Source organism: Peromyscus maniculatus, chromosome 1 (genome assembly GCF_049852395.1).
Source record: "Peromyscus maniculatus bairdii isolate BWxNUB_F1_BW_parent chromosome 1, HU_Pman_BW_mat_3.1, whole genome shotgun sequence".
NCBI classification, from domain to species: Eukaryota; Metazoa; Chordata; class Mammalia; order Rodentia; family Cricetidae; genus Peromyscus; species Peromyscus maniculatus.
In genome coordinates, this window is record NC_134852.1 from 130,869,786 (window position 1) to 130,895,590 (window position 25,805).

Genomic DNA, 25,805 nt, shown 5'->3' on the forward strand with positions numbered 1-25,805 from the left:
ATTCTTTCCTTTCACCTTCAGATGAGTTCCAGGGATTGAACTCAAGCTTGTATGGCAAGCGCCTTTCCCCACTGAACCATCTTGCTGTATCAACTTTTTAAATTTCTATTAATATCATCATTGCCATCCCAGAGGATGTAAAATGTTCCTTTTTTTTTTTTTTTTTTTTTTTTGAGACAGGATCTTTCTATGTAGTCCTGGCTGTCCTGGAACTTGCTATGTAGACCAGGCTAGCCTCAAAGTCACAGAGATAACCCCTACTGCTGCCTTCCAAGTGCTGGAATTAAAGGTGTGCACCACACCTGGCCTAAAATGTTCCTTTGTAAAGTTAGAACATTTTCCAGCTGTGCAGAATCCTGCAAGTTAATCCTGTACACGTGGGACGAAATACCTTGGTGGGCCCTGCCTAGTGTGTGAACCTCAGTTTATCACCCCGGGTTTAGACAGACAGCCACTCAGCCGTGGGAACTGACGTGGATGCTTGCCTTGTCCCACACTGCCAACTGCCGTCATGCAGTGACGTCTCGGTAGCTCACTGCTTCCATCACCCCCAGCTCTATACCAGCAGGGATGTGGATGAGCTCCTAGCAGAAACCCAGAAGGCGCAAGACCTCCTCAGCCAGGTGCGAGCCCTGGGCCAGAGCAGCCCATGTGAGGAGCTGGCCTGCATGATCCAGAAAGTAGGTGGCACTCTGCTATTGATGTCCGGGCTTGCCTTTCCACTGCTGATACATTAGCTGTAGGAAGTAACCTCTCAGGGCCTCAGTGTTTCACTTTGAAACGGTGCATGAAAGGAGGTGGGCCTGGTCACGGCTTCCTCAGTGACGTAGTGTGCTGGTCTCTTGAGTTTCCAGAAACCTTGTGATCTAAGCCCATGGACAAATGACTTGTCATCTTGGATCTTGGGCGAGGGGGAGAGGTGGACACCTGGAAGAGAAGCAGGTTGCTGGAGACCTTGTCCTGTCCCCTGAAAATTCAGAAAATCCTCAGAGAATTCCCTTCAACCCACCTACTAATGTTTTTAAAAGCTCCACATGGAAGGGAGGGGTGAATGGGGAAGAACTTCCCAGCTTTAAAATGTGATTGTGTAATGAGAGTTTTTAAATTGCACGTAGATCTCTACAGAGATTGTGAAAGGCCCATTCACAAGTCTCTTGCCTAAACCTCCAAAGCATGAAGCTCCGCTCACAATCGAGTTCCCAGACTTGGACAAGACTTCTGCAGAATGGCTGAAAGTCAATGGTCTAAAAGGTATTAAGTCCCCAGAGAGGGCAGGACCCAGGTGGTTGACTAGACTTGGAACCTTGGAGGCCTCCCAGGCAATGCCTCAAAGCTAATGTGTTTTTCAGCCAAGAAGTTAAGCCTTTATCAGATTCTGGCACCAAACGCCTTCAGTACTGTGGAAGAATTTGTGCCTATTCTCCAGAAAACAGTGTCAGCTACTATCCATGAGGTAATTCCAGGTCAAGCTTCTCTCCAGTCCTCTGCAGGAGTGCTCCCCTACACTACTTCCCACCTTATGTTACATTTGGGCAGTGGAAGCTTAGGGCATAGCCAGACAAGCATGGGTATGAGGGCCTGGGTGGGATTCAGGTTTTCCATCCAGGACTCCAGAATGCTTATAAAATCTAGGGTAATGAAGCTGGAGATGCATGGAGACCCAGTACCAAAGTATAAACACGCAAACCAAAAAATCTACCATAACTGCTGGTTTTCAAGGCTCTGAAAATGAGGGCTGGGATGAGAGCCCAGTCTATAGAATTTTTGCTTTGCCAGTGTGGGAGACCTGAGTTTGATCTTCAGCCCCATGTAGAAATGCCAAATGTAGTAGCACAGATACACAACTATGTAGTACAGGAGAGGTGGAGGGAGACAGGGGGCTCCCTGGGGCTCACTGGCAAACCAACCTGTCCTACTTGGTGAGCTCCAGGTTCAGTGAGAGTGTCTCAAAGAAGGTGAGTGGGATTCCTATGGAAGGTACCAGAGATTGTCTTTGATACCGTGGTCATCTCCTCCATGAATATTGTCCTCCACTCCACTCAAATAGGCCAGACTTGTTTTCTTGCTGTCCTTACTGCCTTGTATACATTTGTACAAGGGCTGTTGCGGCATATTCCTGCATGTAGAGCCCTACATAGTGTGGGCCATTTAAAAGACTCTCTTCTCTGATCCTATGTCCCCCAGGTCTAGTACAAGTAAACAGTCAATGAATGTTGCCTGGATTGCTGAGTCATAGGCAAGTGGAAGGAAAGTTGGAAAGAAGGACGAGAATGATGTGTATTTGGATGAATGGAAATGCTGGCAAATATTCACAGAAAAGTGGATCACTAGATGGATGAATGGATGAAAGGCTGAATGGATGGATGGATAAATGGGTAGATGAATTGGCAAGTAGAAATATTGATGAATGAATGGAAGTGTAGATGGGTGGATTATGAATGGATATATGGATAGAAGCATGAACAGATAAATGGGCAGATGGTGGATGAATGGATAGATGGATGGATGAATGAGTAGGAATGTAAGTAGGTAGATGGTTGGAAACTGGAACAGATGGAAGGATGGAAGGGGAAAATGGGAAGATGGATTAGCAGGAAGGAATAAAGGAAATACAAAGGGTGAAATAAAAATTCAAGGATAGAAAGATGGCAAAGTGGAAGAATGAGACAAGAGGTCACTAGGAAGATGATTGGAAAGATGGAAGGCTGAAAGGAAAAGGGGAGATGTGGATGGTGGACAAAACTAGCAGTGCAAAAATGACTAACCTAAATGCATGAAGCCACAGGTAAAAGGGACGACTTGACCAAATAGGGTAACAAAAGGTACTGAGTATCTATAAAACCTGTCTGGATTCCCAAGTGCAAGAAACATAGCCGGTATGGGTTTTTGTTTGTTTGTTTTTGTTTTTTGAGACAGGGTCTCAAAAACCTGTGTAGCCTAGCTAGCCTGGAACATGCTTTGTCTGCCTGCCTCTGCCTCCTGAGTGCTGGGATTAAAGGCATGTGCCACCATTCCTAGCTGCCAGTAGGTTTTAATATCTCTGATTCTTCTCTGTGTTACCACAACACTTGAACCATGCCTTAGTGGCTTTGATGTTCAGAAGATCCCCTAGGAAGGCTTCTGACTTGCTGTCAGGCCTGGCTTATTCAGGGACCCTTCTCCTGAAGGTTTCACACAAGGCCAAGTGGTGGTATGTGTACGTGTAGGTAGGGAAATCTGACTCCAGATGAGCTCAGAACTTGTTTCTCTCATGCATATGAGCCAGAGAGCCCAGCGCCCAATTTAAATGTAATATTTCCCATTCATGCCTCTGTTTACCCATTCTCCATTCTACCCATGTCTGAGTGCAGAAAGCAATGATACAGTTTGAATGGCATGATGGGACAGTGAAGAATATCCATGTCGAACCACCCTTCCTCTATGAGTACCAGGTCAGTAATGGGTCCAATCCATTAGAATGTAAGTTGCAGGAAGGTGCCTTAGGACATATAGACAACAAGCCATTGATCCAATCCCCTGTGTATTTCTATGGGCACCTCCCTATATGGGACATAGATGTCACAAACAAGTCTCAGGTCTTTTGGGGTGATACCTGCCTGCCCCTCATTTGAAGGAAATACTTGGGTTCTTCCTTTTCTAGTTTTGTGATGGACTAGCATGATGGACTTGCACCTGACCTAGCAAAATGTTTATACTGCCTGTATGTACCATTTCTGGAAGCTGTCTGGAGTACCTCCCCCCTCACAGCCCGAGGCTTTCATGGCCACCCTGGGCACACTCACTCATGGCAGCCCATGCTTTTACAGAAGCAGCTTGGGCAAGCTGTACAGATGTACGAGAAGCGACTTGAGTGGCTCTCCCTGGCCAGCAGGAGAATCTGGGGCACTGTCTGCGAAAGGAGGTACTGATCCTGCCGAGTCTACTCCTGTTCCTTGTGGGGTCTGGTGTGTGGCCCATTGTCTATCCAACTCATCATTCCCCCCAGAGCCGTCATCACCCACATCAGCCGTCATCGTCGTATCTCAAGATTCTTTCCGTTAGAAGCAACAGAGAAATGGGCATGGTGGTACACACCTGTGATCCCAGCTCCTGGAAGGTTGAGGCAAGGCATTAAGGATGTGAGGCTAGCCTGGGTTACATGGTTAAGACCCTGCCACACACACACACACACACACACACACACACACACACACACACACACACACACACACACAAACGAATAACTGATGTTCAAAGTGAGCTTGAGACTTAGCAGTCTGATGAAGGTAATTTGGAATTCTAGCCCAGGCTTGGTAGCCCGGTGGCTGCATCCAGAGGGTCAGTCTTGTCAAGAATCCCCCAGCTCCGCTTTCCTCTCTGTGGGTTTTGTTTTCAGATAGGGTTTTCCCTGCAGGTGGCAATACAGCCAGGGATCCACTTCCTACCAGATTTGCATTTCCAGGACTTAAGCATCCATGGGTCATCAAACTAGCCAGGGAAACGTGATATTCTGAATTCCCAGTCAAATGCCCACTGCTGAAGCATGGTGTGTGCCATCTCCACCCAACTCACACAAATTGATAAGAGTGCTGTCCCAAGGAGAAATGAGGATGCCATTGACAGAAGAGGGAATGGATGCTGAACTGGGTGGTACATGTGTGTATGGGGGGTATCCCAACATACCTTATTTGCTGCATTGTAATTGACTGTAAGGAATCTTTTTGCAAATATGTTGTAGTGACGCACCAAAGGGAAGAGAGGTCTTCTGACTTGAAAAATTACCACATGCAGTCCTCAGCACTTAAACCACCTTCACTACATTCCACTAAAGACAGAAGGTCCCACAATACCCAGAGATGACTATAAGCCTACTTGTGTTGGTCTCAGACCACAGAGATTCTTGGCCATCTATGAGTCTGGCACACAAAATCCGCCTGGAAAAATCTTTAAATAGTAAAATGGAATGGAACAAACATTATCTGAGAGATTCAGGTTGCCTCTTGAAGCTTGTGTTTCTCTTTAGGGTTGTTATACTGCTGGATGTCTCGGTGACCAATTCCATGTACATTATTCATATCCAGCACTCCCTGCGAATGCTGCTAGAGGAGCAGCTGTCCAACAAAGACCACTTCAACATCATCGCGTAAGTCCCCGGAGTTCCCCATGGGTGTCGGGGAAGAAGCTGTGTGTGGATGCCACCACCAGGCTGAGGCTTTGGGCGAATAGCGGGACCACAGACAGTGATGTTATGAGGGCCCAGCCTCTTAGGATGCCCATCAGTTTATCTGATTTGGGGGATCTTGTTTGGGGTCTTGAATAATTGAATGGCTGCAGGACTATCCCACTGGGGCAAAGGTTGTAAGTGGCCCCAAAACACATGATCGGCCAGGGTGATGTAATTCAGCCCATTGCCCCATTTGGCTTTCAAGCTAGTAAACACAGCAGAGAAAAGAGAGGGACCCAGCCATGCCCTGGTCTTAATCTTAGCCTGGTTCTAACAAGCATTGCAAGTACTTGGTACTCCAATTCTAAATTAAATTTAATTTTAATCTATAAATAAATAGTATACAAAATTTGAAGCTATATATAGCTTAAGCTATAGTTTTAAAACTATGTATCATTTTAAAATTATATAATATGTAGTTTCTAAAATATGTATTCATTTAATTATATGTTATATTTTATATGCCATATAGATAACTTTTAAAATTTGCAAATTATATATAGTTTTAAATTGCATATACTATCATGGTGACCTTTAATCTCAGCACTTAAGAGGAAGAGGCAAGAGAATCTCTGTGAGTTCAAGGCCAGCCTGGTCTACATAGTGAGTTCCAGAACAGCCAGGACTACATAGAGAGACCCTGTCTCAAAACAAAAACAAATTTTATATGTTATATGTAATTATATATCATATGTAGAGGTTATTAAATTTAAATATGATACTAAATGTCAGTTGTGGTAGCACAAACCTGAAACCCCAGCATTTGGAAGACGAGGTATGGTAGTTCATGCCTGTAATCACAACGTTTGGGAGCTACAGTTTCAGGCCAGCCTGGGCTGCATTGTAAATACCAGGCCAGCCATTGATGCATAGCATGACCCTGTTTCAAAAACAGAAAACACACGTTTTTTTTAAATTGCATACAGTTTTAACTAGAGAAGGCCTAAAAGTCAGCAGTTAGTACTAAATAATAGGCCAGAGCCTAATCTTTCCTTAATAAATTCTAATGAAAAATGCTTAGGGCAACGTTTTCCTTTTTTATTATCACGCACCAATTACACAAAAATAATGGGCTCTATTATGATGTTGTCATGTATGTATATGGTGTACCTCTATATACTCACCCCTATTGTCCCCTCTTATCCTCCCTTCCCCCTCTCCCTTGCTTCCTTCCTTGGAGAAACATTTTATACAATGTTTTCATCCGTTTACCCACCTATCAATTCAACAAGGTTTCATTGAGAACCTGCTGTGTGCAAGGCAGTATACTGGCACTGGGATCCAGAAAAGAATGTACACACACACACACAGTCCTTAGGGAACTTAAGGCCTAGTAGGGAAGACCCGTTAAGAATTAAGTGCTGGGCTGGAGAGATGGCTCAGCAGTTAAGAGCACTGGCTGCTCTTTCAAAGGTCCCGAGTTCAATTCCCAGCAACCACATGGTGGCTCACAACCATCCATAATGAGACCTGGCACCCTCTTCTGACCTGCAAGCATATTTGTAGGCAGAACACTGTATACATAATAAATAAATCTTGGAGAAAAAAAAAGAATTAAGTGCTGTTGAGTGCTTCCTGATGAATAGGCAGAAGGTTTCATGGACCAGGAAGGGTAGAAGGCAGACTCAGCCCGTGCTGACTGGGCCCAGGAAAGTTATGAAGGCTTCATGGAGGAAGGACCTCTTGAGCTGGGTCTTGGTGGATGGATAAGGTTTGCCCCGCTCATAGGGATGGTATGCACTAAGGAAGGGGCACCCCAGGCAGCGGGAAATGTGAGGCACGATGGAATTTTAAGGGACTGTGGAGTAGTTCCGTGAAGATATACAGACAAGAGGCTTTGCCGGATGATGGAGACTTTATACAGGGCCATGTTCAGGAGTTTTAAGCAAGGTGATATAACATGATCAGGTTTTCATCCTCAAATGCTGAAGCAGCCGTGTGAAGGATGAACTGAGGGGGCATAACCCCAGAGGGAAGAAGACCAGTGGGCTTCTGCTGTGGTCCTCACGCCACACTCAAGCTAATGGAGGGAGAAGGGAAGACGGGGAAGCAAGACAGAGCACTGGGGAGATGCAAGCTGCAGAGAGAGGAGCCGTTTGCTGTAGGGAATGAAGGAAGGATGGGGAGATGATGGCCCAGGCAGAGCAGAGGTGGCTTCAGCCAGGCGTCGTGACACACCAGTGATCCCAGCACTCAGGACGCAAAGGCAGTTTTAAACACGGCAAGTTTGAGTGTCTCGAAAGTTTGGAGATCTCAAAAGGTGTCCTGGCAGGGGCTCCAGGAAGGAGTCTGAGCAGAGAAGCATGGGTTCGGAGCCACTGGTGCCCAGTTATAAGGTTGGAACAGCGTTTCCCCTGTAGGAAGGAGGAAAGACAGAGAATACTGAGGAAGCACCGGGATTTCACCCAGGAAGACAGTGACCAAAGAAGACAGGAAGGGAAGCCAGAACGTGGGAGGCAAACAGCAGAGATTGGTGTTGGGGAGGCAGAGGGAAGATGTGGTAGAGCACTTGCCTAGCATGCTCAGCACCTACCTGCACTGCAGGGAAAATGTCCTCAGCAAGTCCAAAGGAGCAGGAGCAAGCAGGTTATGCATCACACATGTTGAATAACTCCATTTCTATAAATGTATCTATGCATTCTAATGAAAAAACAGAACAAAGAGTTAAAATGTCTTGTTTCTTTGTATATTTTGGATTTCTAACCCAAGTGCCATAGAAGGTTTGGGAACTGACTCCTAGAGACACCCGCTACAGATGTCAGGAAGAAGACAAGAGGACCTTCTCAGGCAGAAGCATGAGAGCGATGGGCTGAAGAGGGAGCAGTGGTGGAGGGGTGGTGGTGCAGTGGTGGAGCAGGGGTGGAGCAGTGGTGGAGCAGTGGTAATGCAGTGGTGGAGCAGTGATGGTGCAATGGTGAAGCAGTAGTAATACAGTGGTGGAGCAGTTGTGATGCAGTGGTGGAGCAGTTGTGATGCAGTGGTGGAGCAGTGGTAATGCAGTGGTGGAGCAGTGGTGGTACAGTGGTGGAGCAGTGGTAATGCAGTGGGGTGCAGTGGTGGTGCGGTGATGGAGGGGTGGTGGAGCAATGGTGGTGCGGTGATGGAGGGGTGGTGAAGCAGTGATGGTGCAGTGGTAATGCAGTTGTGAAGCAGTGGTGGAGCAGTGGTAATGCAGTGATGGAGCAGTGGTGGTGCAGTGGTGGAGCAGTGGTAAATGCAGTGGTAAATGCAGTGGTGGAGCAGTGGTGGTGCAGTAGTGGAGCAGTGGTGGTGCAGTGGTGGTGCAGTGGTGGTGCAGTGGTGGTGCAGTGGTGGTGCAGTGGGGGTGCAGTGGTGGAGCAGTGGTGGAGCAGTGGTAATGCAGTGATGGAGCAGTGGTGGTGCAGTGGTGGAGCAGTGGTAAATGCAGTGGTAAATGCAGTGGTAAATGCAGTGGTGGTGCAGTGGTGGTGCTTTTCCAGGGAGCTTGTCCAGCATGTCAAAAGGAAGAGAGAGAAGTTCCTAGGAGACAGAGTAGTGGCTCCTGGCTGTGCGGGGTGATGGGAAAGAGGGGCATGGAGTGTGTCTGCTAAGGAAGAGTTTTACGGGATTCTCAGAAGAGACCATCACAGAGGAGGCCTAGGTTCAGCAAGAGAGATCCATCTTGGCCCAGAGAAAGGTACACTGTTACCCATAAAGGGGGTACATTCTCCTCTTGAGAATCTTAAATTTTGACTTATAAAGACAATGAGATCACGCATATTTATAGAAAAAGACCATAGTTCAGCCTTAGAAGGAAAGGGGATCCTGGGCTCCAAGAGTCTTAGAGAAACAATGAATTGCTCCCCGTGGGGACAGAGAAGTTCCTGCAGAGGAGGGAGATGTCAGAGTATGAGAGGGCAGCAGCCAAAGCTGGCCCGCGCTCTGTCCCTGCTTGAGAATCCTGGCGCTGTCCCACACGGAGTTTGCTTCACTGTGGTATGATGAACAAGAAAATTTTGTGAGCCAGCAACATTCCAACATTTTGGGGGTTGTTGTCAGAATTTCATCTCCCTAAAGGCCAGTAAAGCCCAAAGAATGGGGACTCAAATTGGACGTATGTCCTAAAAACAAGCCCCTTTTTCTTCCTTAAAGGTTTGGAAGTACAATTGAGAGCTGGAGGCCTGAGATGGTTCCTGTGAGCCATGACAACTTACAGAACGCCTGGCGGTAGGTGGTGGAGGCAGAGCCCTGCTGCTGCTGTGTCTTAGCTGCCCGGTGGCATCGTCTTCCACTCCCCTTCTCTACCTGGATGTAGCCCTCTGCAGGCCGCCCCCCAGCCAAAGGCAGACGTCAGAAAAGAACTTTCCTTTCACTGTCCTTGGGACCTCAAGGCCTTGTGTCCCTGCCTCCCCAGGTGGGCTCTGGGCCTCCGGTGTCAAGGAAGCAGAAATGTCCTCAGCGCCCTGCGGAAGGCCATAGAAGTGGACTTCAAGGACAAAGACAAACATGAGTCTCAGGGCATCTACCTCTTCACAGGGGGTGTTCCTGACCAAGATGTGGTGAGTAGCCTCCATCCTGGACATCTGTTGTCTTTTTTGTTGGTGAGATGGGGTCTGGCCTGGAACTTGCTTATGTAAACCAGGCTGGCTTCAAAGTTACAAAGTCCACCTGCCTCTGCCTCCCAAGTGCTGGGATTAAAGGCGTGCCCACCACATTCTTCCTTCTATTGTCTTTTTTTTTTCTTTCTTTCTGCAGGGTTGAGTGTAGACTTCAGGCCCTTGCTTTTGCTAGGCAAACATTCTACCACTGAGCCACACCTCCCAACCCAGCACGAGTGTCTAAACTACGCCTACTCATACTGTAACACAGACAAGCATCTAGGGATACGGTCATGACACTGCTCGTGGCTCAGCAGGTCTCAGCTGGGGACTGAGAGTCTGACAAGCTCCAAGCATGTCCATGCTGCTGCTTACAGACCTGAGTTGGCAGGAGCAGGCTTTCAGGCCCAAATCCTTGCCGTACCCTGTTAAAACGTGAGAAGGAATGGTGTCTCGGGCTCATGTCTTTTTGTCTTTGCACACAGCACTGGACCAAGCACACGGTAGGCCTCAGGAAAGATGACTGGGGGGCTGGAAAGTTGGCTCAGTAGTTAAGAGCTTCTGCTACTTCTGTAGAAGACCCAAGTTCAATTCCTGGTACCCATGTCAGGTGGCTCACAACTGTTGGCAAACTCCAACTTCAGAAGATCTATTGTCCTCTAGTGGCCTCCGTGGGAACCTGTGCTCACCTGCATATACCCCAACACACGCACACACACATACACACCACGACACACACAATCAGAAATGTTCTTTTAGAGAAAGGTGACCAGCTGAGCTGTTGGGAGAGCAGCAGCTTACAGGCCCTAGGGTGTGGACCTCCTGCCTCTCTTCCCCACAGTCCACGCTCAGCGCCTATGTGGCAGAGGCCTGTGGAGGTTGCGACCTCCGTCTGAACGTTTGTCTGTTCTACGTGGGTGAACCACAACTGGACACCACGCCCCCCGCCTGCTATGCCAGCCGTACGGACACAGCTACCGCCTACAAAGAGATCACCCGGGCTGCCCGAGGTCGCCTCCACTGGTTTGGAGAAACAGGTGTGTGGGCGTTTCCTGGTCCCTTGCCCCTTTCTTTCCAGACAGCGTCTCAGTACTGGTTCCCCTTGACATTGAAACAGTCCCAAGAAACAACATGTGAAGTTCATATTTATTGATGGCTCAGCTGTTAAGAGCCCTGGCTGCTGCTCTTCCAGAGGACCCAGGTTTGAGTACCAGTGCCCACATGGTCATTCACAACCGTCTGTAACTCCAGCGCCAGGAGATCCAATACCTTTTTCTGGCCTTCCAGGGCATCTGTCACTAATATGGTGCACAGACACACATGCAGGCAAAGCATCCATGCCTATAAAATAATAAAACATTCTAAAAAATCAAATGGAGGGCAGAGCCATGGCTCAGTGGGTAAAGGGGCTTGCCCTCAAGCTTGAGTTCAACCCTTGGATCAATCACACATGGTGGAAGAAGGAAAACAGACCACCACACATGGTTCTCTGACCTTAACACACATGTTATGACATGTACATGTATGCGTGTGTGCACATATAAATAATGTAAATTAAAGTTAGAAACTAAGGGTATTGCCCAGTGGTCAAGGGCACACTTAGCATTCACAGGCCCTGGGGTCCATCCCCAGTCCTCAAAAAGCAAAAAAAAAAAACAATGTTAACCAGTATTCTGGAAGTGACAAGCGATGGTGGGTGTACAATAACATGAATGTACTTAGCGCCACTGAACTGTACAGTTAAAATGACTGAGCAAATGGTGCAGCTCAGTGATGGGGTTGGTCCCTTGTCTGCCCAGGTTCAAGACCCAACCACACCAAAAGTAAAATGGTGAAGTTTACGTTGGGTGTATTTTACTGCAAATTTTTAAAAGGTAAAGCCTTAAAATACTGTAGAAATCAACACTGAGGGTGACCTCAGCGGTAGAATGCTTACCTAGCATGCATAAAGCCCTGTGATAGATGCCCCACATTGATATGTGAGGGTTATATATGTGTGTATGTGTATAATATCACACTCATGCATACACACACATAAGATCTAGACCACATTGTAAAGATCCCTTAGACTTATAGTTCCCAAAGTGTGGTATATTTACAAGTAACCCATAAATATCTGTAGATGGTACATGAAGCAAGGTTGTGCCCCCCCTCTCTCTACATATATATATGTATGTATTATCATAACTATTATGTACTATTATAAATATATAACTATATAAATACTATATACTATTATAATACATATATGTATTATCATAACTACTGCACACACTGTATATATATGTATATATGTATATACACACTGTATATATATATGTATATATATATATACAGTGTGTGCAATAGTTATGATAATAACATGCTTTTTTAGCATTTTAGAAAAATGCTGACTTCACTTTGTTGGCTATGACAAATTTTCATTTTTAAAGCACTCTTAAAAACACAAGAAGTAAATGAAATTAAAATATATAAAATAAGTGATGACTGAGATGATATGAGTATGCAAAAATCATTACAATAATGTGGGAGGGACTGAGCCTAGGACACACTAATTCCTTGCAAGCTCTCTGAATCCGAGGAAGTGACTTCCAGAGGCAGGACACGCCTGCGGTCGGAGCTCTGGAGCAGTTTGCAGACCTTTCTTTCTGTGAACTTCCTGGGTGTGTTCACTGACATTCCCAGCGATGATCACTAGTGATAGCACATGCAGAACAGCTGTGAGATGGCAGACACAGCTGAAGCATCTTACGTGCACTATATAACTTGACCTTCACCATAACTCCGTGGAGGAGGTGACTGTTTGCCCTGTTCAGCAGATGAGTAGCTGAGCCACAGCCTAAAGGACAGAAGCTGAACCCAGGCAAGTCAGCGTTAATGCCCAGTGTACTTGCCGAATACTAGAGTCCTGCTCAAGAGCAACATTGGAATGTTCACTACTGTAATTAGTCACTGTAAATAATTACCATATAGGTCATTATCTCCCATTACATAGAGTACCAAAAACCTTTGCACCTAACTTGACCTTCCTGTGAGTGCCAGGACACTGAGTCCCATGGCCAGTTACACTGTGGTGATATTGTGTCCCCCAATATATCGTGCACCCCAATACATTTATCTGGGGTCAAAGGAGAGAACAGCCACTAGACAGACATAGAGGCCAGAAAATGGTGGCACTCACACCTTTAATCCTAGCCTTATGGAGGCAGAGATCCATCTGGATCTCTGTGAGTTTAAAGCCAAGCATGGTGACTCATGCCTTTAATCCCAGGAAGTGATGGCAGAAAGCAGAAAGGTATATAAAGTGAGAAAATCAGGAACTAGGGCATGTTAAGCTTTTAGGCTTTTGAGCAGCAGTTCAGCTGAGATTCATTCTGGGTGAGGACTCAGAGGCTTCCAGTCTGAGGAAACAGAATCAGCTGAGGAATTGGCGAGGTGAGGCTCTGGCTTGTTCTGTTTCTCTGATCTTCCAGCATTCACCCCAATAACTGGCCTTGGGTTTGCTTTTATTAATAAGACCTTTAAAGATTCGTGCTACATCACACTCTTGGTGACAACATACCATTGGATGATACAGGGTTGGAGCTGGTTAGCAGTCCACTGTGGTCCCATCCTGCCCCTTGGGCTTGTCACTTCCCCATGGCCTTCATGCATGCAGATGTTGACACTTGCCCAGATCCACACCCTCCCCTATTGCTCAAGATGTGCTTTTGTTTCCAGGTATTTATGAGAGTGATGACATCAGTGCCATCATATCCGAGATAGAAAAAGCCCTCACCTACTCCCAAAAGGTATGCCCTGGGCTCAGGTTTAATATATCTGTGGTACCTGTGTTTAACTGCCATGGCCGCCGCAACAAAATGCTACAAGCTAGAACTCTGAAATCAAGGTAGCAGCAGGGCCATGTTCCTTTGGTAGGCTGTAAGTAGAGGTCTTTATTATTGCCTCCCTTTTGTTTTGTTGAAAAACAAGTGTGTTGGATGCTTATTATAAATGGCATGGAAGGCTTTTAAGACTATTACAATAAGGGAGACAGTTCAAACACAAAACCCCAAACACAGCAGAAATAGCTGGGGATTTGTGGCCAGGAGCAGTCAATGGGTGGAAAATCTCCAAGAGGGAGCTGATTAGGCTTCAAGGGTTCAGAGGTTCTTGTTAAAGGCAGTCCAAAGACCTAGAACTCAAGCAGGGGTGATATGGATATCAAGGGGAGAGTGGCCTTGTTGAACTCACTGAGAAAAGTCTTTGCTAAAACTCAGCTGAGATGGCCAAAGTGGAGGCCTAGTCAAGAAGATGTCTCTAAAATTTGGTCCACGTTTGGACATTCCTCAGCTGTATAAACGTAATTCCAACCTATGTTTCTGTCTGCACATGGCTGTCTGCTGCCCTCTGTGTGTTGGTCTTTTCTCTCACAAGAACACTAGTCATATTAAATGAAAAGGATCAACCTACTCCAATATGACATCATCTTGACTTACATTTTAATTCCAGCTACAGAGACATTATTTTTAAGGTCACATTTGCAGTTACCAGTTGCAGTGTATCTTAGGAGACACAAATCAGCTCACACCAGCTTCTCTCTCCATGTCTAGATCCACTGACAGCCAAGGTGGAACACTGTTTTCTGTCTTTCATTGGATTTTGATCTATATGCTATAGAGTCTGGCCTCTTTTGAGTTCCTTCAACACACCAAGTCCCTTCCTAATCTCAGTCTGTGTGTGTGTGTGTGTGTGTGTGTGTGTGTGTGTGTGTGTGTGTGTGTGTGTGTTTTCAAGACAGGGTTCTCTGTGTAACAGCCTTTGCTGTCCTGAAACTTGCTTTGTAGACCAGGGATCCTCCTGCCTTTGCCTTCCAAGTGCTGGGATTAAAGGCATGCACCACCACCACCACCACCACCACCACCACCACCACCACCAGGTCCTAATCTCAGTCTTTGCAACTGCTGTATTCTCTGCCTGCTATTCCTTCCTAGATCATCCATGGCCTGCACTTTGTTACTCAAAATTCATTTAAATACCACTTCCCCAAAGGAGATTTGAGTAGTACAGGTGAAATTAGAAAGATGGGAAGGGACCAAATCATGCCAGGGCATGAGTGGGAATAAGGAAACAGACAGGAGAATATTTAAAGATGAATTAACCAAATTTACAGCTGATGGAACATACAGGATGAAGGACAAGAAGAAACCTAAAGTAGTCCCAAGGTTTTCTCTAGGGAAACTAGCGGACAGTAGTGTCATTGATCAACTGAAAGTGAATGTAGGAACAGTCTGTGGTGGGTGGATATGGTGGGGGTAAGGCTGAGAGAAAGGTGGCCTTGCCTATGAGGTAACAAATGAGGATGGCCTGAAGGCAGATGGAAAAAGATAAGGGGTAGAGATAGAGATTTGTAGGCAGAGCTTTTTGTCAGGACCACCAACTCCACAATAACCAACACAGAAACTTCTTATTAATTATAAATGCTCAGCCAATATCTTAGGCTTGTTCTTAACTAGCTCTTACAACTTAAATTAACCCATATTTCTTATCTACACTCTACCATGTGGTGGTACCGTTTTTCAGCATGGCATGTTCATCTCCTGATTACTCTGCATCTGGCTGGCAATTCCACCCTCCTCTTCTCAGTGTTCTTTCAGTTTGGCTTTCCTGCCTAACCTCTTCCTGTCTAGCTATTGGCCAGTCAGCTCTTTGTTAACAATGAAAACAACACATCTTCACAGTGTACAAAAGGATTATTCCACAGTATTTCCACCTTTTTGTCTAATTAAAAAGGAGTGTTTTAACTTTAACATAGTAAAACTATATATAACAAAAACAGTTATCAAGTAAGAATTACAGTTCCAATATCCAGTTCATTTGTATTTGAAAAATTTAGAGAAAATACTCTATTATCTATCTTATCTTTATGAGTCTAAAGTTTTATATCTAATTTGCTTTTTATCATAACTAATGAAAACTATAAGTTTAACTATTTATTCTTTAACTCCATCAAAGACTCCAGAAGGATGTAATATTGCCTAATGACAAGGACACCTGGCTGCCTGGGCAGTCACCCAAAGCTCTTCTGTAACATTGAAGCATCCATCTTTGACCTATAGGCCTAACATATCTGACAGACATTTCTGAAAAGCAGGGCATATTGAAGGACTGTCCTACCTTTTTTTTGCAAAATTTGGCAGTCACACCCTGTTGCATCCTGCTGGTCCAGTTTGGACAGCATACTGTTAGTAGTCTAAGCAAGGGCAGTTTATTTGCCCAAATGGCTAGCCTTTTCCATAAAGAAAATAAACTCCATATGGAGTTTTTTCAATGCCCTTCATCTTCATTGAAATAGATTGGTGCTGCCAGGAGCAGACATATCTTACTGTCATGAAAAGCCTCAGGTTATTAGACATCTTAAATGCCATATTCTGTAGGTCTTTGAAGTGTTTGAACATCTGCCTATCTAAATATTATCTGTTTAACCTTGAAAACATAACTAATATGACTCTAAGTTTGATTATTATAGATAACTAACTACTAACTTGTATTTCTTAATTATACATTACATTTTTAAATGAGCTGCATGGGCCAGGTGCACACCTTTAATCCTAGCACTCGGGAGGCAGAGGCAGGTAGATCTCTGTGAGTTTGAGGCCAGCCTGGGCTACCGAGTGAGTTCCAGGAAAGGCGCAAAGCTACACGGAGAAACCCTGTCTCAAAAAATCAAAAAAAAAAAAAAAAGCTGCAAAAAAAAAAAAGAGTGAGCTGCATAAGCACAAAACCCCAAACAAGAATAGAAACACACATACGGTATAACAAAAATAACTTTAAATTTGTATCAATAAACCAAAATCCATAACAATAGAAAATATTTGAGTTCAATAGTTGCTTTTTGGATTAAAGTAGATTCAATAATCTACCCTTTTGATTTTTATATTATAAAAATTTTATAAATTTTTTCCTTTGGAAAGAGATCTTTGAATTTAACTCCTTTGTTCAGCTTTTTCCCTGGCCATAACCAACACAAATTTATAACCAACCCCCCTTAAATGATGACAAACATCCATAACCTGTCTTTTGAGAATGTGGGTGTTATTTTCTCTAGACTGCTTCCTGTTGTCTGGGGAAGCTAGCATTTGGAAGGGACCCTGAGAATATTCAGGATAATAGTTAAGCCCTGGCTGGAGTAGTCAGTTAGGCTGGATCATCTCAACCAGAAGCACTGAAGCTGTTCTGGATGCAGAACTCTGAGGAAACTGCAACAGAGGCATTCTGAAATGTTGGCTCATCTGGGCCATCCATTTTCACTGGTGTCTTTCACTAGTCCCCTTGTTCTAAAAATACATAAACTTTCAAAGATAACATACATATCTGTATTAACCCAAGTATGGAATGTGTGGTGTGTACAAGTCAGTTAAAGATAAATTTTTGTTTTATGTTTGAGCAGGTAAAATATACATTACATGTCTTACAGGTTTATTTAGGTTGCTTTCTTCATGTCTGTAGCCAGAATTTTCAGGTGATTTTCCCCAATTAAACCTGATCATCTTCAACCTTGAACAAGTTCACAGTCTTTCTTTTTCTGTGGGAACAAAAGGACAACCTCTTCCCCAAAGCAACACATCTTTTGACTTTCATTTTGAGGTCGACAATTTTAAAATATATAGGTTGCTTTAATCCAGCAGTCTTCACAATCCAATGTCTCCAGCAGCTATCATTTGTTCATCAGCAATCAAAAAATTCAAAGACAGCTGGGTGGTGGTGGTGCACACCTTTAATCCCAGCACTCAATAGGCAGTATGAGTTTGAGGCCAGCCTGTCTACAGAGTGAGATCCAGGACAGGCTCCAAAACTACATGGAGAAACCCTGTCACAAAAAAACAAAAAAGAAAAAAAAGTTTAAAAAAAAAATCAAAGACAACACAATAACATACAGGATCCAGACTCCTCTTGTATTTTCCATCTTTACGTGGATTTTTTTCTTTTATATTACTTTACTACTTTTTTAAGCACTTTATTATTTTTAAACTATTCTTTTTGTATGGCTATCTATTCCCTTTTTCTTTTCTCTCTCAAGCCTATGTACATTTTTAAACACAATGTAACTCATTTAGAGTTTTTTTTTTTCTATCTAGATCTGTCTTTACTGCATACCTGTAATCTTTTCTGTCTTCACCACATGGCTTAGCTCATGGCATGCTGGCAGGGCTCATGCTGGTGGGGCTCGCATGGGCAACTCAAGCCCGCAGGCAGCAGTTGGGAGACATGTCTCTGTTTTGCAGCCAGCATGAGAGACACAAGACTGGGAAGCCACATTTACCTCTTTTTGTGTGTGTTTAGAACCTTTTTAAAGCTTTCTCAAGTCTTATGTGGATGTAGGTGCCCCAAGTTGGGTACCATTTGTAGATGGATTTTTTTGTCAGGACCACCAGCAGCTCCCCAATAACCGACACAGAAACTTATTATTAATTATACATACTCAGTCAATAGCTTAGGCTTGTTATTAACTAGCTCTTACAACTTAAATTATCTCATACTTCTTATCTACATTCTACCATGTGGTGGTAACTTTTTTCAGCATGGCGTGTTCATCTCCTGCTTCCTCTGTGTCTGGCTGGCAACTCCACGCTCTTCTTCCCAGTATTCTTTCAGTTTGGCTTTCCTGCCTAACCTCTTCCTGTCTAGCTATTGGCCAATCAGCTCTTTATTAACAATGAGAGAGCACATCTTCACAGTGTACAAAAGGATTATTCCACAGCAGAAATTTGGAGCCTAAGATAGACAGGGAGTTTGTAGGGCCCATATCCAAGCCAAGGGAAGAATCTGTGACATAGGTGAGGCTGAGAATCATGGTGGGGACACAGGTGAGGCTGAGCATCATGACTGAGGACATGGGTGATGCTGAGCATCATGGCTGGGACATGTTCTGGAACAGAGCAGCTGATTTTGGGGCAGAGAGAATGGGACAGAGAGCGGTCCAGTTCCCAAGGATCTGCTTCCAGATAACCTTCTTCCAGCGAGGCCCCTCTTTCTATAGTTTCTAGAACCTCTCAAAGTAGTGTAAAGGACCCAGCATTAAATACATGAGTCAGCAGGAGAGATTTCATATTCAAACTGTAAGAGCTGGGTATAAAATGATGTTAGCATATCTTCTTGGTCTGAAGGCTTGAGACCCCAAATGTGAATTTGCCTAGTGTCCAATACAATAAGAGCATCCTTATTCTTCATAAGCTTAATCCACAGCCCCAAACTGCATTCTCTGAGCAGAAAGAAGCATCAAGAGGATTCTGTCCTGCTGTGCATGTGTGTCTATCTACCCACAGTGGCTGGTGTGCTGCTAACCACCCAACCCCCTTTACAGTGTGCCCTCCTCGTGGCCTCCCTGAAGAACCATTCAGGAAAAGAACTGCAAAGTGCAGCCCTTCAGAAAGACAAGCCAAGGATGCTCAAGCAAAGTCCGTCCAAGAATCTCTGTCCTCCCAAGCCCACAGCCCCCTCGGTGGCCAGAATGGTTTGACTCCCTTCCCTAATAACACACAGAGGATTTGTTTCCAGTTTGTCTCCTTGTCTTTCCTAGATCTTAAAAGAACTGGGCCAAGCCCCAGAGCTAACACTGGTGGGGGCAGAGACCCGGGAGGGATGTCCCCTGGGGCCCACTGGGAAGAGGACCTGCCTCTTAGCTTAGAGGGGGCACCTATGGCTCTCCTACTCCCCTGTACTTTGATTATGCCTCAGCTTCATTCCATAGCCTCATTCTAGGATCTCTGTGGAACTGTACCCTCCTCCTCTGCATGTGGTAGCTCAACCTGAGGGTTTGTGGGGGAAAGAGTAAGTCGCTAATAGGACCTTGTTGCTGCAGACCAAGCTTAGTGGGGGTATGACAGGACTCCCAATCTCAACCTATGCCTGCTGGGGATTATCATCATTCATGGGCATCAAATGTGTCTTACGTAAAATGCTCGTTGCTCACCTAAGTGGTCAGAGGGCCTTCTAGAGGGGACACAGCTCAGCGCTGTGAGCAGAAGAGTCAGTGAACCCTGAAGGCTGCTGACTAGTGAACACACACACTTCAGAATGGGCAAGTCTATCCCAGGCATGTATAGCTTAACCATACACTGCACTTCCAAGGCATTCCAAAATCTCACTCAGAGAAGCCCAACATCCCAGGCTCATCCCCACCCCCTCTTAATATCTCCCAGTTCTGGGAGAACCCCAGCATCTCAGGGCTTTCCTTTAGTACCTTCAGTAGTTCATAGCTGACTCAGTATGAGGAGGGCTAGGCTGCACCATGGCTTCTATTGGGCCCTCCTGACAGGCTGAGCCCTCCCTGGAGTGATGACATTTAGGCCCTTTTCAGCACAAAAGGATCCCTTTGCTGCCCTGGTGCCTCTGCTGACATTATTAAACTGTTACTATGTTCTGTGTATGCCCAGTAAGGAAAGAATTCCTCTAAAACTGAGGGGCCCAAGAGGACATAGAAATGTCAGGTAGAATGGCAGATCTCTATGAGTTCAAGGCCAGACTGGTCAATACAGCAAGCTCCAGGCCAGCAAAGGCCTCAAAACTATGTCTTAAAACAACAACAAAATTAGAGCCTAGAAGTTACCTAAATGGTTGTTTGTCATGCTGGAGGCCCAGAAAATCTAGTCTAGTAGGAAGAGAATCAGGAAACTAGTAAAGAAGGTTCTGGCAAACACCCAATGCTCCACTGGTACTCTTTTATACTACATGTATGAAAGCGCACACTTAAACACCTTTTCACTCCCAAACCCAGAGCCCCCTGTGAAACCTGCCGCAGAAGTTGGGCCAAATGTGCCTGAGGTGCTAACTCCCTTCAATCCCTCCCTGGAAACATTCTTGACTGGCAGGTTGAGGTCAGGGTGACTGGGGAACTGCCTGCCACAGGCAGCAGGCCTCTGATGGGAAAGATGGCCTGTTTTCTAGAAAATTAAAGATGACCTGAATGGAGACAAGAGCCCCCAGCTAAAAGCTCTGAAGTGTCATCCCCTCAGTGGCAAAGCAAGCATCTCTTCAGGTAAGGAATGGCAGCGGAGAGGTGGGGGTGGAGGGTCAGCTCAGGTACCACTGAGGCATGAATTAATAATGAAAGTGACTAAATGATGATGACGCTTGACTGGCTGCCAGCCTATCAGCCGAGATGCTTCTCATAAGGCCTGTAGCCATCAGCCCTCAGCAGTCAGTCAGTTCCCTATTTGCTGATTTTACTGCCAGGGTTCAGTCCAAAAGGGGCTCATCAAGAGAAGCCACAGCTATTTTTAATGAAAGTACTCACTTCATAAACCTGAGACTATGTATCTTTGTTTTGAAGAAAAAGATGTTTAGCACTGTGGTTCAGGGCAGCAAGCCCAGGAATCTCCACTCTGTTTCTTATTAGCCCATCTGTAACCTGGGGGACCATGAGGAGATGGCACAGGCACACTAAGCATTAACACTGTGTCCAGGAGCTATCAGGACCTGGGGAGAGTAACTCCAGCTATTACTGGTCCAGACGAGGGCAAGGAACCCGAGATGGGAGCGAGGAGCCTGAGAATGCCATGCCCAGGGTAGATCTTAGCTGAAATAGAGAGAGCCAAGCAACATGGCTTTATCAGTAGGACCTACAGAGTAGCCCAACCAAAACTCAACTGTCTTCCAGCTGCAGTCCATCCTGGGAAAGAGGGGATGATGGAACAGAGGAGGAAGGCCAAGCCCGGGGCAGAAGATACAGCTCTCTCTGTGTTCTGCACAGACTCGGGGAATAGTGTGGGTAAGCTAGAGCTCCTGGCCCTGGGCAACCTGGTGAGGACAGTAGCCCGTCTATCTCCTTCAGGACTCAGCCTCTGGAGTAGGCCTGTCCTTAAACAGCTCAGTTCTCCCAGCCAAAGAAATGGACATGTGCAGATGGGCTCTCTCATATGCCTTCCGGGAGAGGCAGTTTCCTGAGCCCTGAGGACAGTTAGGAGAGGAATAAAGATTTCCCTTGGCCTGCCATTGGGTCGCTATGAAATGGTACCTATATTAGTTACTTTTCTTCTTCATATAACAAAATACAAACAAAAGCAGCTAAAGGAAGACTGTATTTGGGCTCACGATTTGATGAGCTTTAGTCCATCCTGATGGAAAGTTGTGGAGGGAGACGCTCTCAGCTGTGCCAACAGGGACACAAGGTGGCTGTGTCTACAATCAGGAAGCATAGAAAACTGAATGCTGGTATTTACCCCTTTTTCCCCATTTATTCTGACCATTGTTATTGCAGCCCATGCAATGGTGCTGCCCACATTCAGAGCGGCTCTCCCCTCCTCAGTCAAATCTCTCGGAAGTTCCCTCAAAGATACATGCAGAGGCATGTCTTCTGGGTGGCTCTGAATCCAGTCAATTTGACGATGGAGATTGGCCATCACAGTACCCATTCTAGCTGGATTCCTTGCTAAATGGAGAAGGGGAGCCCTGAGCAGCCCGCCCCCATCCTCATAATTTGCTTTCCACATCTCCAGCAGAATACCTAAATAATTTGCAATGAATTTGACTGGCAGGGAAGTTGACATGAGAAAGGGAGGAAGGTAGAGACATATCTGTGGTAACACCGCTGTATTTCTCCTAGGTTCTATGTCCAAGAGGTACCCTCAAGGGAAGTTTATTAGAAGGGCTAACTCTTGTATTGAGCTGCCCAGGAAGGATGCTGTTTGCTCAAGTCGAGAGGTATGAAGTTGTGCATGTCAGCACACACCCCTTAGTGATTCCTTCTACTAACCGTGGCTTCTGGGAGGGTGGGTGTACTTGGAAAAGAAGACAAAGCTGTTAAGAATGGCTGCTGACTGTAACACATACGGCAATGGCAATAAGCTCAGAGAGTCTGCTACCTCCTAGCTGGGTGGCATCGGGACGTCACATAACTACACTCAGTCTCACTGTGTAAAGTGAAAACAAGCTGGGCCGAGTGGTGTACACTTTTAATCCCAACGCTTAGGAGGCAAAGGCCAGTGGATCTCTGTGCAAGGTCAGCCTGGTCTAATATAACAAGTTCCATGACAACCAGGACTAATAAAGAGACTCCTGTCAAAAAAAGAAAGAGAAAGACCAAAATAAATAAATAAATAAAATGAATGAAGACATTGTACCTATCTCATAAGATTGATATGAGGCACCACTAAAGTGTATTTTGTCATAGTCCTCCTCATTGATGTCAGATCCTTTGGGGTATAAGCAACAGAAATCCCCCTACTGGTTCTTGTCATCTTTTTCCACACAACCATTCAATGACAGCCTGGCCTTGGTTCTGGCTGGGTTGATCCTGGATATCATGCTCAGATGGATTGGAGCCTACATCCTGACATCTCTCCATTGGATGAAGAGACTAAGGTTATCCTGACTGGTTTTAGAGTCTGAACTTTAGACCATTTAAACCCAGCCATTATAATAGAAAGTTGTGCTGGGTGTTAAGAATCAATAATATCTACCAGAGTCAACAAGGCCAAGTATATGCTCAATGCATTGGGTTCCCTGTTGGCCATTCTTGTGCATCTCTCTCCCAGAGCTGAGGAGAAGATTTGCAAGTAATAGATGCTCAGAGGGGACCAGGGGCATAATAGATGCTCAGAGGGGACCAGGGGCATAATAGATGCTCAGAGGGGACCAGGAGCATAATAGATGCTCAGAGGAGACCAGGAGCATAATAGATGCTCGGAGGGGACCAGGGGCATACTTCCAACAAAAGCCTTTGACCTGTGAGCCAGCTGCTCACGTAGGCCTACCTTACCCGAGTTACCTTTTTATTCTAAAGTGGATAGCCACCTGCGGGCTGAAGAAACTGAAGCTGGAGCTCTCCAGATGCCTCGGGCCCCACTGTGGAAGTCAGAGGTCAGCACGCAGGGCAGCCAAGCACTGCACTCTCTTCCCCAGTGTAGAGATCAATGTAAGTGACGATGTGTGTGTGTTCCTCATCCCCCAGTTCACTACTTTTGGCAACTGCCAGCGGCAGAGAAAAGGTCAGGGGACACTGACATCTGTTCCTCCTGGTACAGCCTCACTCCCTAAAGTAGGACTTCCCTCGGTTGATGGAAAACACAGAATTCTGGTAGAAAAAGAAAAAGCCAAGCCCGCGGGGTCTGAGGTCATACTCTGGAATAGATGCAAGACCCAGAAGCAGATACTAAGCACACAGGCAGTGACTAAAGTAGCCACTCCAAAGCAGTTGGTACCTGTCTTCTTTTGCAGTCACTGTGATCAAAAACCATGACCAAGGCAATTTGTAGAGAGAAGAGTCTACTTGGGGCTTACGGTTTCCGAGGGTTAGAGTCCAGGACCATTGTGGCGGGAAGCATGGCAGCAGACAAGCAGGCATTGGCAGTAGCTGAGGGTTCACACCACAAGCAGGAGGCAGAGAGATAGCTAACTGGGAATGGCATGGGCTTTTGAAACCTCGAAGTCCACCCCAAGGACACACCTTCTCCAACAAGGTCACAACTCTAATCCTTCCCAACGGGGGGGGGGGCAGGATTCAAACATGTGACCCTCTGGGAGCCGTTCTCCCTCACACCATCACAGTGCCCCAACACTGGCCCTGGGTCTGGTAGGATGGCAGGAGGGCCAGGTTCCTTCCCTGCTCTCTGGGTGACAGGTGCTTTTCCCATTATTCTGAGGTTGCAGTAAGTGCATTCAGTACAAAATTAAAATTGGCTTCTTCCCCACTTCGCCCTTTGATACCATGTTATCAGCGCCAGTTGAGGGAACTAAAATAGCCTGAAAAGTATCCACTAAGAGAAAGTGGGGTCATTTCTCATGCTCACCCCTCTCTGTCTGAGGTTATCTTTCCACTTGAAATGTACAGACCTTCTGGCCCTTGGTTAAGGATTTTCTATTTTTTTTTTTTTTTTTTTTTTTTTTTTTTTTTTTTGGTTTTTCGAGACAGGGTTTCTCTGCGTAGCTTTGCGCCTTTCCTGGAGCTCACTTGGTAGCCCAGGCTGGCCTCGAACTCACAGAGATCCGCCTGGCTCTGCCTCCCGAGTGCTGGGATTAAAGGCGTGCGCCACCACCGCCCGGCAGGATTTTCTATTTTAAACTTGGAGATGAGGTGGTTTTCACTACTCCGGTGACTCTGTCATCCACCCTTCCCCTATTTTCCACTGCTTCACAGAATCATGGAATCTAGTAGTAAATTAAAAGAAAAATAACTTTTCAATAAATAAAACCGTTCCAAACGCGATGGTCTGTGTCTGCAATGCCAGGACTCAGGAGGCAGAAGAAAGAAGATGATAAGTTCAAGGCCAGCATGGGCCACATAGTGAGACCCTGCTTCATGAATGAAGCATGCAAACAAACAAATATATATTTAAAGAAATAGCCGGAGAGTTGTTTGTTTCCACAGTGTAAACCATTTTAGGGGTTCTGAGACTGTGAACCACCACTGGTGGGGTGTATCAGCCTCTGCTTGCCTCCCCCAGGGAGTGGTTAAGCACATCCGGTGGACGCTGCGGGAGATGGAGGAGTACATCACGTGCATGGAGAAGGTGATGAGGTGCTATGTGAAAAGGCTGCAGTGGCTGCTGTCTGGTGAGTCTGACTACAGCCTGGAAAGGCGGGAGGAGCCCGAGAGAGAGTGGTAAGGCTAACCCCAGAATTTCAGGGTCAGTCCTTCAAGGCCAACTCCTCAAGAACTGTCAGGCCAGTGGATTTTTCCAAGCTGATTCTCCTTGAACTGAATGAGCAAGCTCTGGGTCCAGAGGTCAGGCAAGGGGCTAGGGGACAGAAGTGTGGGATGGGAACCAGAGGGAGCGTCTGCCTGTCCAGGCTACCTACAGAGCTGAATACCTCCGTCACTTCCCTGTACATGACTGAGGATGTCCTAGTTCCGACCATTGCTGCCGGGTGGTAGGAAATGGGGGTTATGTATTAAACAGTCTGTGGTCATAGTGTGTGACCATGAGTGCTGCTTCCCCAAGCCTTTCTTCCCATCTCCAGAGGTGACAGACAGGTCACGTGTTAGGGCAGGGCAAAGGGGAAGTAGTGTCCCCTGTTCCCAACTCACACCAGCCACTTGGAAGAGCTGATGACTGAGTGCCATC

At 45.9% G+C, this 25,805-nt stretch overlaps 1 protein-coding gene across 1 annotated transcript in view; it reads left to right on the plus strand.

The window, feature by feature from the left end:
• Vwa3a (von Willebrand factor A domain containing 3A) overlaps window positions 1-25,805 on the plus strand; it is a 74,307-nt gene that overhangs the window by 29,030 nt on the left and 19,472 nt on the right. The window contains exons 12-27 of the mRNA XM_015998861.3: window positions 555-680; window positions 1,116-1,251; window positions 1,350-1,453; window positions 3,351-3,431; window positions 3,807-3,901; window positions 5,003-5,122; window positions 9,317-9,391; window positions 9,579-9,723; window positions 10,604-10,799; window positions 13,483-13,553; window positions 19,106-19,255; window positions 20,689-20,779; window positions 21,401-21,511; window positions 22,346-22,443; window positions 23,525-23,656; window positions 25,185-25,293. Of these exons, the coding sequence (XP_015854347.1) occupies window positions 555-680; window positions 1,116-1,251; window positions 1,350-1,453; window positions 3,351-3,431; window positions 3,807-3,901; window positions 5,003-5,122; window positions 9,317-9,391; window positions 9,579-9,723; window positions 10,604-10,799; window positions 13,483-13,553; window positions 19,106-19,255; window positions 20,689-20,779; window positions 21,401-21,511; window positions 22,346-22,443; window positions 23,525-23,656; window positions 25,185-25,293 (1,840 nt within the window). The remainder of the gene's footprint in view (window positions 1-554; window positions 681-1,115; window positions 1,252-1,349; window positions 1,454-3,350; window positions 3,432-3,806; window positions 3,902-5,002; window positions 5,123-9,316; window positions 9,392-9,578; window positions 9,724-10,603; window positions 10,800-13,482; window positions 13,554-19,105; window positions 19,256-20,688; window positions 20,780-21,400; window positions 21,512-22,345; window positions 22,444-23,524; window positions 23,657-25,184; window positions 25,294-25,805) is intronic.